Genomic DNA, 27,526 nt, shown 5'->3' on the forward strand with positions numbered 1-27,526 from the left:
GAGGGTTGAATGAGATGGTCTCAGGGGTCTCTTCCAGCTCTGGATCTCTCTGGCTCTCTTGCCAAAGTTCTGGTAGCCTTTCTCCAATTCTTTACACATTTTTATGGATACTCCTGAAATAAATCAATGGCTCAGGGTTCTGTGGTTTCTTCAATATGGGAACTCCCTGAATTAATAAATTATAACCTTGCTATAATTCAAGAGATAGGGTTAGAGTATTGCTGTGGCCAAAAATTTCATCACTCCCACCACCAAATTGGTGATGTGCTGAACTTGGCTAGGCAGATATTTGGAATATGGAAATATAGGTACTGGACTTCCGAGTTTATTAAATTTTTTTTAAGGAGGAAGTAAGGAAGAGTCTGTTTTGTGATCTCATTGAGAAATTTCTTCTACCAAAGCAGAGCAGCAATTCTCTGTAATTTTTCATCTTGGTGAGATACCCCTATGACACTGAGAGATTAAGAACCTTGCCCATGCTCACACAGCTAGAATCTGGCAGAGACAGATGAAGTCAGATCTTCTTCATTTCAAGGATGGCCTTATATTTAGGTACAATGGGAAAAGCAGAGAGTCTAGAGCCAGAGGACCAAGGTTCAAATTTCACCTCAAACTCTTATCACTTGGATGAACTTGGGCACGTTACCTTATGTCCCTGGGCCTCAGTTTCAACTGCAAAATGAAAGGGTTTGCTTGACAACTTGGTCTCAGAGATACCTTCTATTTCTGGAGCCTTTTCCTCTAATCCTCTTCAACAAGCCAGGTTACTTCTCTAGTCTAGATGATAAACCTGTCACTGGGTCTGTCCTACATCCCTTAAATCCCCTTTTAAAAAGCTCAGGTCTAGCACAGCAAGTAAGAGTACCGGCTCCAGTGTCGGGATGACCTGGAGATTGAATCCCAGGCTCAGACACTTAGCACCCACCCAGAAATAACTGGCCGTGTAACCTTGAGCAAGTTACTTAACCCCAATTGCTTTAAAAAATAATAATAATAATTAAAAAAAAGCTCAGGTCAAGGGTCAAACTTTATATAAGGCCTTTCCAGACTCCCCTCCCAAGGTCCTAGAGCTTTCACCCCGCTCCCCCTCAAAAATCTCCCTCTGTTTATTTAGCATACGCCCATATATGTACATATTATCTCCCCTCAATCAGACTGTAAGAAGCTTGAGGGCCAACTACTTCACTTTTGTCTTTTTATCTCTAGTAACAATCACATGCCTGATACATAGTAGGCATTTAATAAATGATTATTTATTGATTGTTCCTCCATGCCATGCTGCAAATGAAAAATTACTTGTTTGGGGATTTTGAAAACAATTACATAATATTCAATCGGCCATCTTCCAGGATTAAGAATAGGAAGCCAAACTTCCTTTGATACTAGGATGGATTTCTGATCTTATTGATAGGGCTACTGCCTGCCACAATGCAGATATCAACCCATGCTTGTCTGCCCATCCTACAACTCTAGTTCATGAGTTCACCAAAGGGACCACCAAACTGGGGGTCTTCCATTTTTCTTAACACTGAAACACTACCAGTAGAGCTCACAAGATAGCCATTGCTTTATCCCTTGTTCTTGCAATGTAACCAGCCCATCTTTTTCGCTCACTCATTTCTTTGATAAGAATATGTTTCACATCCATTTTGTTCATTTCCTATTTGTTAAGGGTTTATAAACTTATACACATCTACCCAGTGATTAGTTAAATTCATTTTCGATTCTTTAGTAATTGTTCATTGGTAGACATTCATTCAAAGAATAGAATAATTTAAAATCATTTTATTTCTATGGTATGGTCCATTAAAGAAGAGAGACTAGGAAAGGTAGTGAAAGGGAAAGAGGAGAGGAGAAAACAGGGAAAGGGAGAGAGAATTTGTGATGGGAAACAGAAGGGAACAGAAGGGGAGTGTCTTAGAAATAAACTCTTGTCACATTCCACTCATCCCTTGGGCATCAAAGTCAGTTATTACTTGTTACCATTCCCTTTTGAAATTCAGATTAGTGATCCAGTAATTTAGAAGACTCCTTTCTGTGCTAGGAAACAGCTTGTCTGCTTTGATTTCCAACTTCAGAGTTTATTTTTGAAACAAAGTTTGCTTGCTGGAAGTTTTTCACTCTGTGAAGGAGTGACAGATTTTAGAAATTAACTTTGGAACGTTGAAGGTGTTTGTCAATTTATAATCTACGTCAAAAAATTTCTTTGACATCTAAAAGCTGTCTGGTTGTCTTATTTTTGTTCTTGGGGAAATTTTGCTTTTTTCCAAAATGCCTTAAGATCACCTTCAATTTTATAATTTGTTTTATTCTTCCGAGTCTTTTTTGTTTATAACTCCAAATTATATTTTAACTGAGTTCTGTTGGGCATAATATATCATAACACTTCTGCCAGAGGCTTATCTTAATAAGGTAAGACTTTCTGGTCTTCAGCATTGTGGCCAGAGACTAGATGAAATTAAACCAAAATTAAGAACTAGCCAAAGGGACAATTTTGGGAACTGATGTACTCTGCATCAACATGCTATGGTGGGCAGAACACTAGTTCTGGAGTCATTCAGATTTGAGCTCAGATCCTGATTTTGCTACTTACTGAATGCATGACCTTGGGCAAATCACTTAATCTTTCTGGGCCTCAGTTTCCTCACTTACAAAAATAAGGGAGTAGAATCAGATGACCTCTAAGGTCCCTTCCAGTTTTAAGTTTGTGTGAGTCTGTGTATATGTGCCCAAGCAATAGATGGACTGGATCTTTTGAATGCATTCCTATCAACTCTTCACTCTTTGAGACATTTATTTCGGGTTGTGGCAAATTATGGATGTACTAGACTTTTTGCATATTTTCGGGAAAATGATTTTTTTTTCAGCATCAGCATTGCCAAGGTAATAAAAGAAGATTTAGGGTAGCCCATAAACGCTAGGTGCTTGAGTCTGCTTGCTTGCAAACAGCAATGGTAGTGGTCTGGAAAATATTGTGAAAGAGACTGAGATGGTTACCATGAGTCTGCACGTTCATATGTTTTATATTTGACTTGGAATATATAAAAACCAAAACCCCTTAATTTCACAAGTGATCCATTTACGAAAATGTTCTGTCCTACTTAACTGTGAGAGGCGGCAAGAAAGATGATGTCATTCTAAACATTGAGCAGGCATTTGGTTAGAGTATCATTCTTGATTTGTCTTTCTCTAGTGATAATGTTAATCTTGTGAAATACTTGATGTGCATTCATTTTTAATTCCATTTAATAATCTCTACATTATAATAGCTCCTGCAAGGATGCAGGGGTTGGAGGGTCATATAGAAGAACACTAAGTTTAGTTGGCCATCTTACTGTGTTGGAGGGGGCTGATGTCTAATAAGTTTGGAAAGGTAGGTTGGGAACTGGTTGAGACAGACTTTAAAAGCCTGAGAGGAATTTTTATTTGATTCTAGAGGTAACTATTTTATTTATCTATCTAGATATCTAGAGGTAACTATTTATTTGATTCTAGAGGTCAACTGAGTAAGGGAATGATGTGGTAAGACACGCACTTTAGGAAACTCATCTTGGCAGTTGTGTGGAGGATGGGTTGGGAAGGGTAGCAGGACACCATTGAAAAGGCTATTACAATCATTGAGGCAAAGAGTAATGAGAGCTTATACTAGGTTAGTGACTGTGTGAGTGGAGAGAAGGGGCCAGATGGAAGGGCACTATATGGTGATAGAATGAGAAGATGTGAAGGTGGTGAGTTGAAGATGATGCCAAAGTTGTGAACCTGATTGACTGGGAAGATGGTGGTGTCCTCAACAAAAAAGGAGGTTCAGAAAAGTGGTGGATTTGGGGTGGGGGAAAACAATGTGAATTATTTTGGCTGGTTTGAGTTTGAGATGACTTCCAACTGGAAATGTTACAGGAGACATCGATAGATAGATGATAGATGGACAGAGATAGATATGTATGTGATGGGGTACAAGCTCTGGGAACCCCCTTGAATCTTCCCACTTGATGAGGCATTTGCCTAAGGCAGTAAGCCTTTCATTATCCCTAGGCCCAAATGTGTTACTGTTAAACTAGCCAAGCCCTCCATGGTCTGCCATCTCCAGGTAGCCTTCAGCTATTTCCCACCCTTAATCCCATTCCTGAAGTCTGATCTCAAGATCCTCCTTAGACACCTCCTCAAGACCCTCCCCAAACACCTCCTCTAGACCACCCCTAGATCCCTCCCACAGTCTTTCTCTATATAATGATTGATCTTGTCTCCATGAAGGCACTGAGATTCAGTCTAGCTCAGACTGTCACATGGTTCTGACCCACTTGTCAACACAAGTGCACAAATACTTAGGCTCCTTAAGAGTCTACCCATTATGGAGAATCTTTAATAAACTTGGTTTTACTTTGGCTGATTTCTTTCCTAGGATTCTAAGACAACCCACTGGTTTTGAGTGGGAAGAAGCCTTAAAATTTTATGCCCTTGAAATTTTCCAGTGTAAGCGTTGGTAATTGCCCCTATCGCTTGTTTAGTTGAGGATTCACTCCTTAATAACACAGCTTTTCACAGCTGTGAAAAACTTTTAACACTTCCATTTCAGCCACCTTCCCAAGCTGGAGAGAGGTTTCAAGCATGGAAGGCTCATTCATCAACACTGACTTTCTCTAGCTATTTAAATTCTTTATTTCTTTTAAGGGGTGGGTGTTATGTAATTGAACCTACAATGATACTGAGTAGACTCTGGTAAAAATGAATTCCAAATATTTTATCCATCACATTTTTATTTTGAGTGAAATTTTCCATTATTGTCTCTTGGATTTATTACATAGAAATGCTGTTGACTTTTGAAGTTTTATTTCATAGTTGGCAACTTTGCCAAAATTAATATCTCAATTAGTATCTTCACCAATTTCCTAGGATTTTCTAACTAAACCATGATGTATATCATTAACAAATAGGGTTGTTTTGCCTTCTCTTTAGTTATCCTTATGCCTTTCTCTGATTTACTGTTGCTAGCATTTCTAGAACTATCGAATAGAGAGGTGTGAGGGGACATCCTTGCTTTATCCCTATATTTATTGAGAAAGCCTCTGATTTTTCTCTATTGCATATTATGCTTGCTTTTGGTTTTAGATAGTGCTTTTGTTTTTAAACCTTATATACAGGTAACTTACAGATTTTTTTAAAAAAATAAAAAATGAGCACTTATATTTTGGCAAAAGGCTTTTTCTGCATCTATGCCAGAACATAACTTATCATGATGATTTTTGACAAATGGCTCTTTTTACCAGTCTTTTATTTATTTCTATATCCACCAATGATACTGATCTATACTTCTCTTTCTTTGATTTATCTTTTGCTGGCTTAGGTAATAGAGCTCTATTTGTCTCATTAAAGGTTATTAAAAGTTTAGTAGGATATTATTTTTGTTTTTGAGAATAGTTTGTGTAGTATATGCAAGAATTTTTATGAAGTTTAATAGAATTCGCCAAAAAAATCCATCTGGAGGGACATAGAGTCTGAGACATAGGTCTGCCCATAGCTTACACCAATGTTAGTAGCTCAATTATCATTTACTATATATCCATGTCAACTGAAGTATTCAGTAGCTACCAAGGATATTAGAAACAAGAGTCAACTAAAAGATGGTATATAAATAATAAAATTAAGCATAGAAAACAAGACTTTTTTTTTTTGGTAACATTTCAAAAATCTCCTTGTTCTTCACTCTGATTAAAGAAAGCAAGGAAACCCAAAGGGAAAATTCTGAGAAAAGCAAAACTTTATAAATTGAATCACAATTCTCAGAAAATGTGGAAAGAACCTAAGACTAATTCTAGTCTACTGGTGTCAAACTCAGGCAGCAAGTAACCCTTAAACTCCCCCATTCTGGCCTGAATCAGATTAAAGTGAAATTCGGAAATGTTTAACATAAAATAAAATTTAAAAAAATACATGTTTGTTTGTGGTTTTCTAAGTCAATATGCTGCTGCAGGTATGCCTTTCTTATTGAGTTTGACCCCACTGTTCTACTCCATCCTTCCCTGAATTAAATCCCGGGTCTGATATTTACTAGTTGGGGCAAGTCATCATGAATTAAGAACTGGAAAGTCATCTAATTCCACTCCCTTATTTTGCAGATGAAAACACTGAGTCCTGGAGATGGCTAAGTAACCTGAAAGAATCATAGGATCATAGATATGAAGCTGAAAAGGACCTCAGAGATCATATGATTCAACCTCATTTTACATTTGATGAAACTAAAGCCCAGGGAGGTAAATAATTTGCTTAAGGTCACAAAGGTACTAAGTGGCAGGTGCAGATTTTAAATTCAGATTAACTCCAAATTTGGCATTTTATGCTATCTCATCACTATACCTTTCTAACCTTTACTTTCCTTGTCTGTGAAAAGGAGATAACATTATTTGAACTACTTACCTCACTGGGTCAGTGTGAGGAAAGTACTTTATAAAAGGATTTATGAATAAAAGTACCACCTCAGAAATTGAACAACCCAGCAGCCAAGATAGTTTAAATTAGCTTTAATGGAAATACAATGACTTAAAATATAACTTGGGAGATGATTGCATGGACATTTTAAGCTGTAAAAGACCATTCTGACAAAATATCATATTTAGCAAATAAGCACTTGGCTAGTTATCCTGAACCATGATCACAGCATACAAAAGGAGGAATTGATTAAAACAGGAATATAACAATCTTGGACCTCAAACACAAACCAAAATGAAAATTCAAAATTTATATTCCATACAAAATTAAGTACTTACCACTGTTTTAAATAAATTCATCTTATTAGGAGACTTATAGACACGCATTTCATACAGAGAATAGGTAGAGGTTTCATTAATTATTTTACTGGGTATTAAAGAAAAACACTGCAGTGATGGTGACAAAATTTTTCTACAAAACAATTTATTTCTTTATAAATGGCCAGTCCCAAAAGATAGCATGTTGTTTTGAAATCTCTGGAAATAAAATGTTTATAGCTCTATGCTATAAGTAACATATACCATCTGGTTACTTTTCTATGACTACTTTCAACCGATTTGTTTTACATGTCACAAAATGACAAAATAGCTATTAAATATCCTTTCTCACTAAGGATGAATTTCAAAAAATGAAAATATGAAGGCAATGCCACTGTCATTCACATCCATTATCATATCTGTTTTCCAATGATGAGCAAAGTCTTTAAATGTGACCTGTGTTCTCAACATAATGATTTCAATTGGCATTTGAACCAAGCACATGAGAATGCATCAGAAGGGGTAAAATCATCCACTGTACAATGGAGGAAATTAGGGACCATGAAATTGACTTGCCCAAGATCACAGGTAGAATTAATAATGAAGCTGGGATTTGAACTTAGGTCCATACTCTATGGCCTCTTTCCACCATGTTACACTACTGCAGGAAATTAATACTATAAAAAGCACTGGACTGGAAATCAAGAGACCTGGATGATCTGCTGGCAATGGCGTAACCTTGGGACTTTTTATCTTTGAACCTCCTTTGTCCATCTGTAAACAGGGGTAAAGATTGTATAATCAACTCCCAGTGCTATGTGAGAAGTAAGAGAAATCACTATTTTTTGTCTTTGGGCCTCCATTTCATTAGAAAAATGAGGCATTTGGACTACATGATCTGTAAATACTTTTTGCTATGGCACATTATATGTTTCTCTCCTTACCCTCAAAGATAAATTGTTGCACTATCTAGCCCACTTCTGATGTTATTTGCTGACAATTATATACTAACTCTGCCAAGGCAATGTAAAATAATTATCTAGTTGATAACAAATGTGCCAAAACAGGAATAATTTACTAATTACTGATAGGGATGGAAGTAAACTACACACTCTCCAAAATACATTCTTTTATTCAGTCAATTCAATGGAGAAAAATCCAATGGGCAAACCCACCTGCAGCCAACAACAGGTAAGTCAAACCAAACCACCAGTTGATTGAATTTTTCTTTTCAACTGGTTGAGCAAGTGTCAGGTAGAGAGAGCCTATAGGAGTTACATATTTCAGTTTCATTGCAACTTTAGTGATATAAAGTTTCCTTCAGCTATTACAACAGTTAAGTAATTAGACTGATTTGAGAGTTTAAATTAACTATAAAATATTTTACTATTGAACACCCTACCTTACTAGGCACACAGGTTTTTTCTTAAACCAATGAAAATATAGTTGTGTCATTCATATTCACCAGTATCTATGTATTGTCATAATATATTCAGCAACTGATACAGAACGAAAAAGACACAGTGTACCCCACTGCGGAAACAACAAAACACTTGATTCCACTAAACACAATAGGGAGAAAAGAGCCTCTGTGTACAAGTGCTGAAATTAGCCTTCCCCCTTTTAAAAATAAAACTTCTAGAGCCCAGTCTTTACTGGACAATAAATAAGACGTATCTTGTCTGCTTTGTGAGTTGATAATCATTTCAGCTTAGCTAGCTACTTGATCGTACTCTTTCACCAGAGTATTGCAAAATGCATTAAAATGCCTTTTTTTTCAGGAGGAGTTTAAATAGTAAAGAAAAACAATCCTGTCACATACTAAGATCCCTTTGTATTCACATTGGGAGTCATGACAAGATTACAGTGTAATTTACTACTGTGGGAATGCAATCTTACTTTTTGAGTGCAAAATGAGAAAAAGACCACTATGAAGAGGTCTATACACTAGGTTAATAATTCACCTCTGGGATTTTCGTAGTCTTTTGTCCAGATTTGCTGACAACAAGGCTGAAATGCTGTCAAGCATTAGAATGTACAAACCAAAGGTTCTCAAACTTTTTGGTCTGCAGACATCGTCACACATTTAAAAACTGAGGACCCCAAAGAGCTTTTACTTCTGTGGATTCTATCAATATTTATCATATTGTAACTGAAAATACCTTAGTAAGAATAGTTTTAACCTCGGAAGATCCCTTGAAAGGTTCTCATGGACCCCAGCTTCCCCCAGACCACACTTTGAGGACATCTGGCATAAACTGTAACAATCTACAAGGCAATCAATTCTCAATCATGTCAGCCAATTACCCACTTTGGTAATTATCTATGGCCAATTCTTAATTCCAACCTACCCAATTCAAGATATTTCTAAACTGTTGGCTTGCTAGCAATTGGTATACGCACAGGGAATAAACTCATTTCCCTATCAGGATGATCAGAAAAACACATCCAATTCTAAATGACATATAATATATTCCAAAGTTAAGGAATTACTAAAAAACTAAGTTTAAGATTATCAACCATTTTGCTGCCTCTATTAGCTGAATGATCAAGAACTGACTTGAAAAAATCCTGAATCAGCATTTCAAACAAAAAATAGAGAACCTAAGGGATAGCTATTAATACAATCCAGACCACTGGCAGGAAAGAAATAATTTCCAAACTCTTATTAAACACTAGTCTTACTTGTCTTGTAGGAAGAGCCCTTCTACACAGGAAACTAGGAGAGAAAAGTTAATCTATTGACTACTAATTGGCTAACCTAATGTCCAGATGAATTCAGTGATTGCAGCAACTCTAAATACATTAATTAGAATATGGCCAGAACATTTTAAGTTTGGGGTTTTTTTTGTTTGTTTACATTATTGAAGGTTTTAAAACTAAAATGACTTTTGGGGGCAAGGGCAATATCTTAGGGAACAATTTTTTGCATTTAAATGCACTTAATAAGGCCTCATCCTAGACGTTTCCCAGATTATGCACCTAGCTGTGTGCACACACACATACACATGCGGAGTATATGAATAATAGTTGATATGATTCATTAACAACTACTCAATAGCTGGCTGAAGTTTAGGAATTGTGGGAAGACAGTGGCATGAACTGAAGATGAAAAGGAACAAGGATAAAGAAGACCAGAGAAATAGCTGTAACGCTGAGGTTAAGGAACAAAAGCCACCCTCAGATTACACAGGATGAAATGAACTCTCTACAATCATATCCATGAGAAACAGATTTAACCCATATTATAACTGAATTTGTGGTTTAATGAGGTGCTTCAAAATTGGATTTTACATGATCTTTGGCAGAGCTATTGCTGGTGTGGCTTTCCTTACAAGTAATTTGACTTCCATGCATCATATAATACACAAGTTTTAAGTAACTGAATGTGGCATAATTTATAATTCAGGGAGGAAAACCAGAGTTGGCTACAGGTATTGAATTTGAATTGTAGTTGCCCACATATTTTTTTTCAGTGAGGAAAATAGGATCTCTAGGCCAGTGACATTAAACTCAAATATTAATAGAAGCCATTAATCTATACATAAGGATCCCTGCAGGCCATGTATTGACTTAGCTTTAAAATGTAATGTTATTGACATTTTATTATATTTTTGTTTTGCTAAATATTTCCCAATTATATTTTAATCTGGTTCAGGTCACACTCAGGAATGTTTGCAGGTCACATGTCTGACACCCCTGCTTTGGCTGTAACCAGACCATAATTAGAAACCACAAAGGACTTTTACAGGCTCTTTAAAAAAAAACCTGGGGGCGGCTAGGTGACGCAGTTGAGTAAAGTGCCGGCCCTGGAGTCAGGAGGATCCAAGTTTGGTTGTAGCCTCAGACACTTAACACCCACACACAAAAACTAGCCATGTAACCTTGGGCAAGTTACTTAACCCCAATTGCCCTCCAAAAGGAAAAAAAAAAAAATTCAGGACTACTGTCCAACAAATTACTAAAGTCCATAATGGTATGGGAAACCCAAGAGGCTGGTGGCTAGTGGAGGACGTGGGTGTTCATTCATGGGTGGTGACACATCATTATCATGTTCACCTTTCTCTTTAATCTTTCGCTTTTCTTATTCCCCAACTACAACCTGATGGTGACAGCTCAGAATTTAATCCCACCTATGGCACTCTAGGCTAAAGAAGTTCTTCACTTCTATAAGGTTTGTTTTAAAATAACACTGTCAAGTAAAAAAAATGTATTTTATAATCACTTTATGTACCCTCTCTGGTGACTTCATTTATTCAAATCACTAGCTGTAGTAAAAAGTACTGCTCAAGTTCTAGTCAGGCTTCCAGAAACAACAAGAAATAGGATCTAATATTAAAAATGCATGTGTGACCTTGGGAAAGTCATTAAACCTCTTGGTCTGTTTTTCTATCTGTAAAATGGGAACAGTACTAGCCCTGCCTACTTTATAAAAGCATTGTGGGAAAAGTACCTCATAAATGACAAAGCATTAAAGAAGTGAGTTATTATTATTAGATTAAATCAGTGTTCATTTTAACATCAAGATGCACAACTCTCAAAATGAATCCCTTAATACTAACATAAGGCGCTTATATTCAAAGAAACACGCACCTCTTTAAACCAACTTTGTGATTTTTATTGATGGGTGATAACTTTATATTCCTAGATATCACTAAACTGTGTACAATTAGAAACTCAACATTAGAGAAGAGCAGACAGCAAAATTAAACAAAGCAGACAAAGAAATATCAAACTTCATTATTTTGCCCATTTAAAAATCTTGTGTACACAGAAGCATAAATGCAGTTCAAAATCTTTAATAGCAATAAAGTTACAATCACCCATCTATTTAGCCTAACATCTTAACTCCAAATATTTGATCTGCAATGTATACTTCAGCAGTTTCCCATCGCATAATTATTAAAATCTTTTTTCCTATTTAGAACCAGCAACTTTTTTGTTCTTTCTGTACATTTTCTTTTAAAGTAAGAACTCTTTCTCCTCTAAGAACTGGCTCATATTTATCCTTTATCAAAAACTAAAGGGGGTAGGGAGGAGAAGTTGTTGCATTTTAAAAAGTTTTTCACTTTTATAAGGAAAGATAAAATTAATTCTCACAGAAATTCACAAGTTGTGTTGCTGGTGCAGGATTTCTTCTATTAGGCAATTAAATTGGGAATCAGATGCAAATCCCCCTTTATCATCACAGGAATCAGCATTATTCAGAAATAAAGGGGCTTTTGAATTTTTTTAAATCAAGCAATAGTCTTTCAACCAAATGATTTTGATTTGGAAGTTAAAAATCAACATAAACTATGCTGTGCACAAACTCCAAGGGAGTTAATTTCTTTTCCATTCTATCCCATAGTTGCAAAGGAGAAATAAAGTTTCACTCAACAGAGCCATTAGAGAGAGGAAAAAAAGTTAGTATGAGTTGATATTCTAGAAAGCAGGTATCTTGCACACACAGCACAGAGAAAAAAGTTTTAGAGCAGGTCAACTCGGCGATAGTACAGGAGGTAGGCTGTGCGCTCAGCAGAAGGCTTCACCACCTGGTACTGGTTTATTACTTTGACTGCCTGGTCATCAATACGTAACCAGCCATTCAGACCAATCTGGAAGACATCTGTAGTATAATGACCACCAGTTGCACTGTTTCCATGATGATAGACCACTGTGAAAAAAAGACACCATGATAAGCTATAGAATTTCTGATTTCAATCAAGCACATTTCAGACAGAAAATAAAAGTGTCAAAAACATTTCTCAATTTATAAATCTTTTATAGTGTACATGTAGACAAATAAAAAATTTCTGCACTAGGATTTTCTGATTGAAAATGAAGAAACCATAATTAATGAATTAAGGTGCCTACTATTCATTTTAATACTTTATTACAATTTACAAGAGGAAGTTCTCTTTCCTCTCCTCAAAACATACACACACATAGTTATTTTTTAGAGTAGAAAGAATGATGGATTGGGAATTTTGAAGGCCAGGGGGTCAAACCCCAACTCTTCTTATGTGGCCATATGAACCTTTCTAGATGTTTGCTCATTTGGACAATGAAAGGATTGGCCTGGATGACTTGTAACATCTCTTCTAGCTTTAAATCTATGAGCCTGAGTCTTGTTTAACCAGAAAATTTAATGAAGTATACAGTTTTATCCTCAAACATGAAACCTCAGGGGAAAACAGTGATACAAAATGTTAGGCTATGACACAAGTGGAGCTGAGAAAAGGACCCATAAAACTCTGCCTTAATCTATCACTATTTAGCTGATTTGTTATTTTAGCAATATAAATCTTCACCCTAATCAGATCTCATCTACAAGTGTGCCTCCTGCTAAATACTATTGACAAATTAAGCCTGGGACAGTAAGCTCAAGCAGTAAAAGGCACAACACTCACACAATTAATGGTCAAGGATTCATTCATGGTACAAATCACTTTCACATACTGTCGTATGACCTCAGATCAGGCTACATCCATGAGTCCTTGGCAGTTCTTTCACAAATAAGAATTGGTCAGAATAAGCTATAGAATTTCTGATTGCAATCAAGCACATTTCAGACAAAATAAACATAGTAAAATTTAGCAAAACATCAAGAAAAAACAATGCTAAAGTGCACATGTGTGCACACACGCACGTGCATTCAGGTACCAATCTGTTTAAAGGTTGAGCTGGCCTACAGAGCAGTGAGTAGCACTCACTCCTCTGTGCTATGAAAGCATATTCAAATTCAGATTCACTTTTGTTTCTTTAAACACACACATACAGAGTTTAGTCTTGAAACTTTGGTGTTTTCTGGTCTTTGTGTCTTTGTCTTAACCTGACAGTATATCCTGACATCAGGTATGGCAATGGGAACTACGGCTTACGGCCAGGACGGGATAAGTTTTCCTCATTCTACCACTAATCAATGTCTATAAAAAAAAGCCCTCATTACCCCCACCACGCTCTCCGCTTTCTGACCATCCTCTTGATGCCTCCCCCATAGAACCCTGGATTCTACTTTGGGCTCCCGGCTCTCAGAGGTGAGTTCTTTCCTTCTTTTGTAGGACCCAGGCCTCCACATTTCTTTCTACCTTTACCACACCCCATGGGATATGCAAGTACGTGTGCATGTGTGTGTATGCACTTGCATTTGTGTTTGTGACTCCTCAACCCAAGCTTTCTAGCATCTCTATATCTTATCTTCCTTCACTAGAAGTAAACTCTCTGAGAGTAGGGACTATTTTACTTGCTGGTAATTGCATCCCTAATGTTTAATACAGAGTCTGGCACATAGTAAGAGCTTCATATCATATGTATCATACCCTCCCTACAGTTAAGCATTTGCCCCTTGTGATGGCCTCTCTATAGACGTCCATCACCTCATAAAAAACTGTAGAAGCAATTACCATTTCACCCAGCCAAACGAAAAAGAAATGAAAATTTTGAGATATTCTGGAACTGGCTTAGGGCTAAGAATCATTTTCAAATTATAGAAACCTAGGTTTCCAGATGAGGTATACCTGATTTAGTGATTTCTTTTATCTTTTTGGAGGGGGGGGAAGGCAGGGAAGTTGGAGTTAAGTGACTTGCCCAAGGTCACACAGCTAGTATGTGTGAGGTGACATTTGAACTCAGGTCCTCTTGACTCCGGGGTCGGTGCTCTACTCACTGTGCCATCTAGCTGCCCCCGATTTAGTGATTTCTTTTTTTTTTTTGAGGGGCAATTGGGGTTAAGTGACTTGCCCAAGGTCACACAGCTAGTAAGTGTTAAGTGTCTGAGGTGACATTTGAACTCAGGTCTTCCTGACTCCAGGGCGGGTGCTCTGTTCACTGCGCCACCTAGCCGCCCCAGATTTAGTGATTTCTTAACAAAATAATTATACAAACTACATTGTTGAATACAATACACAAATTTACATACCTGCAAAAAGTCGATAGTTTCTGTGGCCTTTAAAATTCTTATTCTTTACACCTGGAGAAAGCAGCTCTGAAAAACAAAATGACAGTAGTTCTAAGGCAATGAAAGATTTCTAAACACTGAATACAACATTATAAAGTCATCAAGATTTCAATATAATTTAAGAAACACCAGGGACCAACCCAAAAGACTAAAATATTTCAAACGGCTTAACAATTGAGTCGTGACCAAAGTATCCCTGCTTAAAATAGTAATATTAGAGTTTTTAAACTGTTTAAAAACTGTCACCCGTTAACTAAAAGGTCAAGAAATAGTCACCAGAGTAAACTAAGAAGTCCATGCTAGAAAAAAAACTATAGGTTTGCCTCCTCAAGAACAGCTGTTCAGACAGTCAAACAAAGGAAAAGCAACTTCAGAAACTGTCCTCATGTACTTTTAAATCAGAGGTCAAAAAGTAAATCTACCGTGCTGCGTCCATGCAGGCCCTCAGCAAAAGCAATCTTAAATCTAAGACATCAACTGGGTTTATGAGAATATAAGTTAACCTATGTGAAGAACATCATGTAAGAAATAAATGTACTGAAACATTCTACTACCTACTTCTGTAATTGTGCTCTACAGGGGATACTTAGTCCAGATCATGTCTAAGTTTGTCTACTAATTAAATGACCCCAAAGCAACTTCAGATTTATGTCTGTCTGCTTTTGCAAATGTCCCAATATACTGCCAGAATCACCTTTACATTTGTATAACCTTACTCAAATTTTTCTTCTGGGAAATACATGTATTATAGATTCTGCTGATGCCTCACACTTTCTTCTACTGAGAACTCTTGGGGAAAGATTTTATTTTTCTAACTAGATGTATATTACCTAATAAAGTCATCAGGACAACTCTGCAACTTTGTATTTTCTTAGCTGTCTTTTAAAATGCATGGGAATTGATGATTATTTTGATGAACAGATTAAAAATAATTCATCACTATGGCTATGCTCCCATGAAAGATTCCCCAGGACAGCTCCCACTGAGTAACTGGCTTGCATTCACTTAGCCAGAACATCCCATTCCTCAGTCATGCTGCTTTACTTAAAACTGGGTTTTGTGTGTTTCAAACCACATGTGCTCTTACTGGTGTGGATACTTTCCCCTTTACTGACACAGACTGAAACACCTGAACAGGCTGGCTTTGTGAACAAGCATGACTAACTCTTCAGTGATGTGACTCTGAACTGGGATAGTCTGGTTCTCTCAGATGGCACACCCAAACTGGAAACCTTTCCAGCTTGGTAGGGGGGCAAGTAAAGTTTCAACCACTGGCACAGCTTTCAAAAACCCAGGGTTACCCAGCAGAGGGCACTTAGATGTAGAATAATCAAACAGTAACTACTATCTTAAGTTATCCTAAAGTTGAAAATTACTAAATTCTATGTTTAATGACCATAATAAAATAACAATAAAATCTAAACAATGAATGATAATACACAAAGGTAAAGTACATTTACAACTTTTCCAATATCTGCCACCAGAATAAAATCAAGAAAATAAGAACAAATTCTTCCCATACTTTTTCAAAGTAAAAAAAAAAATGTAGGCTGTGGTTTGCTAACTTAAAAAATTTTCCTCTTTGATAAAACTTAAGACATATCCACTAGTCTTCCTCTAGACAATATCCAGTATTCAAAAATATACAATATTCAACCATAATGTTCATGTAAAAACCTAATATGATTTTTAAAAAAAGACTTTTTTCAATGTTAACATGAAATGGTTAAAACCAAGGTCTTAAATCAATATATCTTTAAAATATCCTATCTTTTAAAAACTTTAAGAAAACATGCTTCCCATATTGAATATTACCTCTGCTAATTTCCAAGTCCACAGGATACTCGATATTCTTAATAAGCTTTTGACATCCACCAGTCTTCTCATACACAAACCGTTTGAGGTGTAGAACGAGAACAGGGGGGAGCTTTTCCAGGGTCACTCTCCGACTAATCTCAACCTAAGACACAGAGGGCACATGAATGCATCATGCCTGTCTGAAAGCAGAAGACTACCTGTCTGCTAAATGATCCCTCATCTCTCCCCTATAACTGTCCCCTTTGAAATGAGAGGTGAAATAATCCCTCTAAGTGCTTGAGTAGCTTAGGGCAATAATGAATTTGAGAGAAAGAAAAGTAACTGAAAATTGGAACCAAAAGGGATTATAGAGAGAGTGACTGACTGATTCCCTTTGCTAGTAAGAACTCTGTCTCCCTGGAGCCCACAGACCTTGTGACACAGGGGACAGTCTTCCAAGCCTTACTACAGCTGAAGACAGTCACCCTGTTGCCAACCTGGAGGCAGACAACAAGAAGTCCGAACAGAGCAAACCAGATTCTCAATGACACCCATTTGCTCTGTCACCAGATGCACACTCTAAGCTTTTCCAGAAGTCCACACACCACGTATGATTTGTACCCTGACTTGTGGTGGAATCTAACAACAGCAAGGTTCCAGACAAGTGGCTGAGCTGCACTGGGAGAAGGGGTTTCCACAGAATAAAATACCAGGTGTGAATTTTCCTCTTTCCCACTTTTTTTCTCTCTCTTTATTGGACCTGTGACTTCTTCCGTCTGGGGAGTTGCCAGTGGGTCATCTGTTCTGAAAATTGTAGTGTTGAAGCTTTGCTGAGGACTCAGGGAATTTCAGTGACTTGCCTGGGGTCATGTGTCAGGGAAAAGGCTTGATCCTCAAGACCAGTCTGCTTCACACTATGCTATATTCCTCCTCATAAACAATGATGCTTGTTATTATTAACAAAAGGTGATGGGGAAGGGGAGTGGGGAAGAGTGGAGAGGAAATAGGACAGTGCATTGTGAATAAGGAAGACTGGGCTGATCCCCAGCTCTGCCTCCAACTGAACATGATCACTTGGGGCAGTCATGTCTCCAGTTTCAGTTTTTTCCTCTGTAAAATGATGGACTAAATGATCTATGAGGCCCACCTGGACTGACCTTCTAGGTCTCGGTCTAACAATGACTGCCACTTTTATACTTGGCTGAGTTTCCATCCTATTTCTCTTTTTTAAGATATGCCTTTTATATTCCAGTAATATTTCTGTACACCTACTAATCTAATAATTAAGTTTTTCATATTTTAAATGACTTTACTGCTTTCTGATATATCAAACCTTTATTGAAGTTTTTAGATGTGGTGCAATCTAAATAGAGAACAGAAACGACTTTCAGATGACCACAACATAAAACTCCAACAAAAAAGCCCTTTAAAGATACTGGCTGCCAAGAAGAAAAGGTCACTCATTTAACATTTACCACCAATTCTCTTTATTGCTAATTAAGTAATGTGTACATCTCATATCTAAAACTAAAGTGGGAGGCTCTTGGAATCGTGCTTTTGTTTTCTCATAATTATGTCTCACGCAAAGCAGATGCTTAACAAAGATATGCTGACCAATGAAAAATATTAATGGATTTATTTTACTTGTTAGTAAAAGACAGAGACTATAATAATTAAGTTATAAGAACTGAATACCTACCACGTCATCTTAAAGACTGGCTTTAAAATGTTTAAACATTTGTTTCATTTCTAGGAAGCAAATTTCTTTTTATCAAAATATTTTTGTATCCTATAAATCAGATTATTATTCTCTACTGAACTTTTTCTCATTTTCTTATGTTTTCATTAAGCTTCAAGAACTTCAGAGGGCAGCTAGGTGGTACAGTAGATAGAATGTCAGGCCTGGAATCAGGAAGACTCTTCTTCACGAGTTGAAATCTTGCTTCAGACACTTACTAGCTGTGTGACCCTGGGCAAGCCACTTAACCTGTTTGCCTCACTTTCCTTATCTATCAAATGAACTGAGAAAGAAATGGCAGAGCACTCCAGTATCTTTGCCAAGAAAACCCCAAATGGGGTCACAAAGAGTCAGACGTGATTGAAAAATGATTCAACTACAGCAATATGAATTTAAAGTTACAGCAAACAATTTGTAGCGAAAGTGAAAATGGTCTTTTCAGATACAGTAATAATCACAGTTTACTCCTACAATGGGTCCTAGATTCTCACATTTATGAAATAAATGTTTTAGAGTGAAAAGTATACTATCTGTTCAGATAGCAGATTGAGTGCAGCTAGTACCATTTTAAAACGTAAATGGGAAATGTTGACAAAATAAATAAAAATACCATGTAACAGATAATGTTAATCTGTGGCTAAGTCAGCATGTGGCCTGCAGGAATCTATTTCTATTTGACCTTACTTTAAGCACTAGAGACAAAAAGATACCATAAACGGGGCGGCTAGGTGGCGCAGTGAATAGAGCACCAGTCCTGGAGTCAGGAGGACCTGAGTTCAAATCTGCCTCAAACACTTAACACAAAAACTAGCCGTGTGACCTTGGGCAAGTCACAACCCCAATTGCCCTCCAAAAAGAAGAAAAAAAAAGATACCATAAAGGACCTTACAGTCTATTAATGGAGAATAAGACATGGCAACAAATAATATGGGAACAACCAGACAGTATGAGAAAGAAGCAAAGTGCAATAGGAAAAACTGACTAGAGACAAAATAGCTTCAGACACACACATGTCTATGTTTCATGTATATATAGTATATGCTGTGCATATATGTAGCCATAACAACAGCATGTTATATATAATATGTGCCTATACACATACACAGATATAGACAAGTATACATGCGTGTAAACCTCCCCTCCCCATTTCTGCTGGGAGCACCTAGAAAGGCTTCACATAAAAAAATTCTACCTGAGCTAGATTTTCAAAAAAGAGGATTTTAACAGAGATAATTCATCTAGGCAAGGCCTGTAGGAATAACAGGGATAATCATGATGATACTAATAGCTAGCACTGATATAGCATTTCAAGTTTTACAAAGTGCTTTAAAATTATTATCTCTCTTGATTCCCACAACCTTGGAAAGGAGCTGCTATTATCATCCCCATTTTACAGATAGGGAGACTGAAGCAGACAGCAGTCAAATGAGTTGCCCAGGGTCACACAGCTCAGTGTCTGAGGACAGATTTAAACTAGGGTCTCCCTAACACCAGGTCTAGCACTCTTATTTACCACACCACCAGTTGCCTTTTGAATACACAAGATTCAAGAAAACAATACAGAGAAAGGAGATCAAAGGATACTATAGCTAATAGTTCACTTTGGCTAGAACATAAGCATTCATGAAGGGAATAGTGTGAAACAAGGCAGGAAAGACGGCTTGGAAATCAGTCTAAAGAATCTTAAATGTCAGGCTAAGTTGTTTATAGCTTTATCTTGCAAGTACTAAATAAGAAGTTATGTAGAGCAATTATTAAGTAATCAATTAACTGTATAAGCCACATCACATAGAAACCACAGTAAAAAGTAGCAGCATTTTATTTTTGTTCAGTTCAGTACAGATTAAATTTTAAATTTCTTTTTTCCTCACTTTCCATTTTTCATATCTTGAAGTAGTCTTCTTTCCCTAAGCTGTGGTTACAATCTTAGAGAACCCTAATAATGGAAATATCAATCTCTTTATGTGTGTCAACTACAACCAATCACCAGGTTCACAGAACTTTTTTTTTTTTTTACTTTTTGGAGGGCAATTGGGGTTAAGTAACTTCCCCAAGGTTACATGGCGCGCACACGCGCGCGCGTGTGTGTGTGTGTGTGTGTGTGTGTTAAAAGTCTGAGGCCGGAACCAATCTCGGGTCCTCCTGACTCTGGGGCCGGCGCTTTAATCACTGTGCCACCTAGCCGCCCATCATGGAACTTTTTAAAAAAATCAAAAGACGAAGGAATCTTAAGGATCATTTAGCTCAATCTACTCCTTTCACCAAAGAGAAAATTCTCCCTATTTCCTCTCGGATAAAATATAAACTCTTCTGTTTAGTTGTCAAAACCCCCTACAATCTTGCCCCAAATTGTCTTTCTGGTCTTGATTATACAATATGACCCTCATTGTGTTCTATGGTTAAGTCAAGCCGGCGTTCTCTGTTCTTCCCACAGGAATGGCATTCCATCTCTATCTCTGTACCCCCACACTGGCCATTCTCAAAGCTAGGAACAGGAGTCCTCCCTCCTTACCTATGATCTTGGAATCCCTTTATTACTTCAAGATTGCAGCTCAAGCAATACCTTCTTTGTACCTGAAGCCTTTACTGATCCCTCCCAACTCTTAATACCTTCAGTAATCACACTGTTATTTATTCTGTATATCTTAAATCTGTATATACTTATGTATATTTTCTTTTATCTCTGATAGTATGTAAACTTCTTGAATAGGAATCAATTCATCTTTTATATCTGTACCTCTAGGGGCCTACCATACTGCCTGGCACATAGCAGCTTAATAAATGCTTGTTGATTGACTGAAATCCAGAAAAGGAAGGGAATTTTGCCAATGTCATACAGTACGTTGAGATCATTTGAGCTGGGTTTCTAAAATTGAATGCATGTTTAATTGACATTAAGGAAACTATTAAATGGCACTGTAATGAATACAAGGGAACCTAAATCCATTGGGCTCAACTATCATAGTTTAGGCTAAATTAGTAATATAATAATGATTAAGTAATCAATTAGTATTTTTAGGGGGGAAAAGTGAAATTAGACATATATCTTGGATAGAAGAATTAATTCTTTTGTAATCTCTCTCCTGGAGATCTAATTTTTAAATTTCAGTACCAACGGAACTGCTTTGAACAATCTAATGTAGTGAAGCAAACAATGAATCGGGAGTTGAATTCAGGGACCTTGGTTCAAATTCTTGCTCTGCCATCTTCCCCTGTGTAGCCCAAGGCTCTTTCCCTCACAGCTTGTTATCTCTGTGAAAATACCTCTTGCTTAGTTTTTGTGGTATATCCCTGGACAGACTCTCTTGCTACTAGACTTTCCAATGCATCCTGGACTGTGTGGATCTTCTCAGACTGGATATCCAACTGCAAGGTAAAAAATGGCTGCAAAGTAGCAGATTCCTTTGAACTCTGCTGGTAAACTACAGATCTGAAAGAATAGAAAAACAAGATTATAGAAAACATAACTTCTGCCACTATCTCCTAAAGCTAATCATTAGGGTAGAAAGAAGATAAAAGTTATTTATTTCAAAAGATAATCAATTCAAAAGTTATTTATTTCAAAGATAATCTGAAATAGAGCATATCATTTCTTCCAAGTTGAATGTTATATGACTCCTATAAACACTTTCAATATACTCCATCACCAGCTTGCAACTCTTTGCATTTAAGTTCAACTTTGTCAAAATGTTTTGAAAGAGAGTGAATTTCCCACAGACAGTATAAAATATTTGGGAGTCTACCTGTCAAGACATACCCAGGAACTATATGAACATAATTACAAAACACTCTTCATACAAATAAAGACAGATCTAAACAACTGGAGAAATATGACTTGCCTGTGAGTAGCCTGAGTCAATATAATAAAAATGACATTTCTATATAAATTAACTTATTCAGTGCCATATGAATCAAACTACCAAAGAATTACTTTATAGAGCTAAAAAAAAAACCCCAACAAAATTCATCTGGAAGTAAAAAGGTCATTCATCAAGGGAATCAATGGAAAAAAAAGTGAAGGAAGGTGGCCTAACAGTACTAGATTTCAAACTGTATTATAAAGTGGTAATCATGAAAACAATGTTGCTAGTTAAGAAATAGAGTGGTTGATCAGTGGCATAGATTAAGCACACACACACACACACACACACACACAGCAGTAAATGATCACAGTAATCTAACATTTGATAAGAAAAAAAAATCCAAGTTTTTGGGAAAAGAACTCGCTACTTGACAAAAATTGTTGCGAAAACTAGAAAGCAGGTTGGCAGAAATTAGGTATAGACCAACATCTTACACTGTTAGATAACACAAGACAACATCAAAATAGATACCTGGTTTAGAAATAAAGAGTGATGACAAGTTCAAATTAGAGGAGCATAGAAAAATTTGCCTATCAAATACATGGATAAGGGAAGAGCTTATAACCAAACAAGAGTCATAAAAGATCACAGGAAGTAAAATGGAATAATTTTGATTACATTAAATTTAAATGTTTTTGCACAGACAAAACCAAGGCAGCCAAAATCAAAAGGAAAGTAAGAAATGGGGAGTTTTACACCAAGTTTTTCTGATAAAGGCCTTTATTTCTCAAATGTATTGGGAACTAAGTCAAATTTATAAAAATAAAAACTATTTCCCAACTGATAAATGGTCAAAGGACAGAACAGGTAATATCCAGAAAAAGAAACCAAAGTTATCAATAGTTACAAGAAAAAAATACTCTAAATCATTACTGACTAGAGAAATACAAATTAAAACAATTTTGAGAGGTACCCCCTTCTACCCAACAAATTGGCTAACATGACAGAAAAGGAAAATGATAAATGCTGAAGGGGATGAGGGAAAACAGGGACACTAATACATTACTGCTGGATTTGTAAAACAATCTAACTCTATAGAGCAACTTGGAATTATGACCAAAGAACTACAAAATTGTACATATTCTTAGATCCAGCACAACCATTGTTAGGTCTTTTATCTTAAACAAAGGAAAAGGACCCATCCATATGTATAAAAATATATATAGCAGCTCTTTTTGTGGTGGCAAAGAACTGCAATGGAGAAGAATGCCCATCAATTGGGGAATGGTTGAGTAAGATGTGATAAATGCTTGTGATGAATACTATTGTGCTATGAGAAATGATGAGGATGGTTTCAAAAAAACCTGAGAAGATTTATATGAATGCAAAATAAAGTGAGCAGAACCAGGAGAACAATGTATACACTAACAACAATATTGTAAGGATGATTAACTGTGAAAGACCTAGAAAATCTGATCAAGGCAATGATCCAAGACAATTCCAAAGGAACCATGATAAAAGATGCTTTCCACCTCCAGAGAGAGAACTGAACTCTTTCTCTTGCTTTAAACATTTTTTTTGCAATGTGACCAACATGGAAACATGTTTAACATGGCTTTGCAATCCAGGAGGATAGGTAAACACATTCCTCCAAGTAAGGAAGTACCAATTCTATCATGTTTTCTTAGGTTTTTTTTTTTTTCCATTATATTTTTTCTACTTTTGATGCTTGAGGTGTCAATATGGCGTGGCAGCAGCTGACTTGATTTCAGATGTTCTCTCTCTCATCTTGTCTCAGAGAAAGAAACATTCTAGTAATTCAACATGTAATACTGTTTCTGTGGTGGGCTAGGAGACTAAACAAACTGAGTATGGTTTGAAGTACAGGTATCTTTCCCTTTATAAAACAAACATGATGATGAAATAAACTAATTTATTTTCTTTGATTTGTTTCTATATTTAAAAGTCTTTGTTCATTTGAGATTAGTGTCATAGGATAAACTAACTCAGTTCTACAGTGCAAAAAAGTTTAAACAACAGCTGATCTCTCAGATATGAGCTATTTAGCTAAAGTAATTAGGACAGCTTTGATTTTGCATTTTCTAATGATTCTATCAAAATGCACTGGCATTACTGATGTTTGTTTTGGTTCCTAGATTGTATCACGGAATTCTGACCTAGTAAAGGGTTTAGAGATCATTTAATTCAAACTTCTTTTCTAGACAGAGAAACAGGTTCTAAGAAGAAAGTGACTTGCCCAAGGTCACATTAACCAGTAATTAGCAAAACTAGGATTGGAACATACATCTTCTCATTCCAAATCTATTACTCCTTCTGAATCAGTTACAGCTCTGGTTCTTGTCATAAACTGTAAAATTAGAGATTTCAGATAAACTCTACAGTTCTTCCTAAATTCTAGAGTGCCTAGTGAGGTAGAATTTTATTTCAACCTAGAGGGCCCACTGGCATGCCCCAGAGAACTGTAGGCCTGTGATATGTCTATCAATGGTCAGTATTTTTAAAGTTTACAAAGTGCTTTACATATATCATGACCCTCCTAACCACCCTGGAAGGTTTCCTCATTTTACAGATGGGTAAACTGGGCCTGAGTATGTACATTGTGCAGGGTGGCACAGCTAGTATGAGAAGAGGTATGGATTCAGATCTTCCTGACTGCTACGTCCACAGGTCTACCACCTCTGCCAGAATGGTCCCCCAAATAGCAAATTTCTAGGTGACACCAAGCTTGCAAGGAGAGCTAACACACTGAAGCAGAGCCAGGATTTAAACATACATAATTAAGTTAAAGTTGATGGGGATAAATGTAAAATTTGGGTTCAAAAGAATTAAACTTTTGAAATGTAAAGGGGGGTGGAGTTCGTATAGTTGCCTAAAATGTGCCTGAACAAGGCCTCACTCTCAAGCTTCCCAGGAACCCACAACCTGCATTCATGGGGCAGAGCTTCCAGGAGCAGGCAGCAATGTCTGCCCCATATTGCCGATTGGGTCACACTCCGAACACACACGTTTTAGGGAGGACACTGATGAGATGGACAACATTCAGAGGACAGGGAGCAACCAGGAGAGGGGAAAGCACCGAGCTGCCCTTGCCATATGCAGACTTGTTAAAGAGACTTGCTCTGTTTGGCCCAGACGGGAGCAACAGGAACAAGGATGAAAGATCCAGAGGCAAATGTCTGACACTGCAAAGAGATATTTCCTTTCAAATCTAATATTCTGAAGAGCATTCTGGAGCCAAATAATACTAAGAAGTCAAAGTATTAAAGCAGTTCTACAAATGGTAAATATTTTAAAAAGACGACATACCTTATGTGTCCCCCAAAGATGCCAGTAATTGGAGTCTGAATAAAGTCAGCTTGTCGAGTGACCGATGTTTTGTTGCGGGGGCCAACCTGTTCCCATTCATCTTCACTACCTTCTCCTTGTCCCTGTTCATCTTCAGGTACAGACTGTGTCTCAGGTCCATTGGAAACTGAAAATTCTGAAAGAGAAATATAGCTTATATTTTCATCTATTAAAAATGTTGGCAAATTGTTTTAGCTACTTAAGGCCTTCTAGTTTAAATTTTTAAAAACTTTAATCAATACATAAACTATTCAGGTAATCAAAATAAAATTTTTAAAAAGATGCTTCTCCTTGAATTATTTAGAGTGCATATATTATTTTTAAGCTAGAGGTGCTAGAATTCAAAAGATAATCATTTGGAATATGTACTTAGTTTGGTGGATAAACCTCAAAATTCAACTTTAAAAACTTTGCACGTTAACTAAAACTGGTTTAAAAGTACAAATATTCTTACAGAAGCTTTGGAAAGTGTTAATGTAAAATGGTGTTCAGATTTTACTGACTTGGGACATTACCTAACATTAATACCTTACATGAGCATGTACTTCAAGTTTGTCAACAATGATGACAGCATCTAAAGATGTTTCTTGAATATATTATTTCTTCTCCAGAAATAATATTCCTTTTGAATACTTTTTAAGACAATTTTCTAGAAGTAGGCCCACAGCTAGGATCACCAGACATTCAAAAAGTAAACTATTTTTTTGTTTGTTTGTTTTTGCTTTTTGGAGGGGGGAAAGCAGGGCAATTGGGGTTAAGTGACTTGCCCAAAGTCACATGGCTAGTAAGTGTTAAGTGTCTGAGGCCACATTTGAACTCAGGTCCTCCTGACTCTAGGGCTGGTGCTCTATTCACTGTACCACCTAGTTGCCCCAAAACTACTGTTTGTTTGTTTTTTTTAACAGAAGGCAAGAATGGTGGGAAAAACAGCTAAACATTTATTTAAAACAATTCTTGGGAACTCTTTCAACATAGCTGAGCAATTCAGACAGCCTACTTTCGTTATTTGGTAAAAGAAGCTTCTTTAAATTCAACATTTCTTCATGTAGTCCATTTAGAATAAATCCTAGATATTCTTCAGCATCTTCCTGCCGACCCTAAAAAGGAAAAGAGTTATCATTCTCAAAATATTCGCAAGCTATGCACCTTCCCATCTCTCCTTTTTGATGTCTCTTTTGGGGAAACAAGGTCATCTACCTTTAGATTCTGAGTACCCCTTTGGGAACTTATATCTATATCTCAACAGGGTACAGGTAAAGTGTGTATGCCTTGTGTAAGTGTTGTAGGATTATAACTGGAAGGAACCTCAGAAGTTACTTAGTTCAATTTATCTTTTTTTTTTTTAAACAAATGAGGCAACAGAAAAATGGAGAGGTTAAGTAGGTTGCCTGAGATCTTACAGATAATAAATAGTAAAAGCTGAGATTTGAATGTAATTTGTTTGATTCCAATTCCATCACTCTGTAACTAGCTCCATTTGAGGTCAAATATCTGTGAAGCAAAGTGGCTTAGTGGAAAAAGTATTTAACCTGGGTTCAAATCTCACCTCTGACACTGGTTATCTGACTATGGGCGCACAACCTCTGAGCCTCACTTTCCTCAACTATAAAATGACAATATATCTATATTTATCTCACAACATCAGTATGTGGCTCTAACAAGATAATTTACACAACCAGTTTTGTAAGCGCTATATAAATATTAGCTATTAGAAACCTAAAAATAAATGCCAATATTATGTGTTCAAGAACTGATTTAAAATGCCACCATAGATCCTTACATAATTAGGTATTTAAAATTAAATTCAGAGCAATCCCAAAACACTAAATTCTACACTGTGACAGGTGCTTATTAGTGTCCTGTTGCATTACAATGAACTTCCATCTTTCCATTATCACTGAATAATACCCTGATCTCAGACTTGAAAAATAAATCTGTTTGTTTCATTTTTTTCCTGTGAATAAATATTCCTTAAACATCATTGAATTCACACTGGTGATTCTAGGCTATACCTGAATCTGATCCAAAGTCCTGGTATTCCAAATATTTTATCCAATGTTAAAAAGTATTTTTTACACAGTAGATTGACAATCAGACTGGCAATAAATACAATTAATAATCATAATAGTTGGCATTTATAGGG

At 36.6% G+C, this 27,526-nt stretch overlaps 1 protein-coding gene across 4 annotated transcripts in view; it reads right to left on the bottom strand.

Moving 5' to 3' along the window:
• Positions 1–11,336: 11,336 nt before the first annotated feature.
• The window catches only part of USP10 (ubiquitin specific peptidase 10), an 83,357-nt gene continuing 67,167 nt past the window's right edge, over positions 11,337–27,526 (bottom strand). For all 4 annotated transcript variants that reach the window (XM_069085640.1, XM_069085638.1, XM_069085639.1 and 1 more), the window contains 6 exons: positions 26,381–26,480; positions 25,345–25,519; positions 21,479–21,644; positions 16,495–16,639; positions 14,641–14,706; positions 11,337–12,396 (listed from right to left, as the gene is read on the bottom strand). In XM_069085640.1, the coding sequence (XP_068941741.1) occupies positions 12,209–12,396; positions 14,641–14,706; positions 16,495–16,639; positions 21,479–21,644; positions 25,345–25,519; positions 26,381–26,480 (840 nt within the window). In that variant the 3' untranslated portion in view covers positions 11,337–12,208. The remainder of the gene's footprint in view (positions 12,397–14,640; positions 14,707–16,494; positions 16,640–21,478; positions 21,645–25,344; positions 25,520–26,380; positions 26,481–27,526) is intronic.

This window comes from Petaurus breviceps, unplaced genomic scaffold (assembly GCF_028583685.1).
Source record: "Petaurus breviceps papuanus isolate PSGF00001 unplaced genomic scaffold, PetGlider_PUasm1.0 176, whole genome shotgun sequence".
Classification (NCBI taxonomy): Eukaryota; Metazoa; Chordata; class Mammalia; order Diprotodontia; family Petauridae; genus Petaurus; species Petaurus breviceps.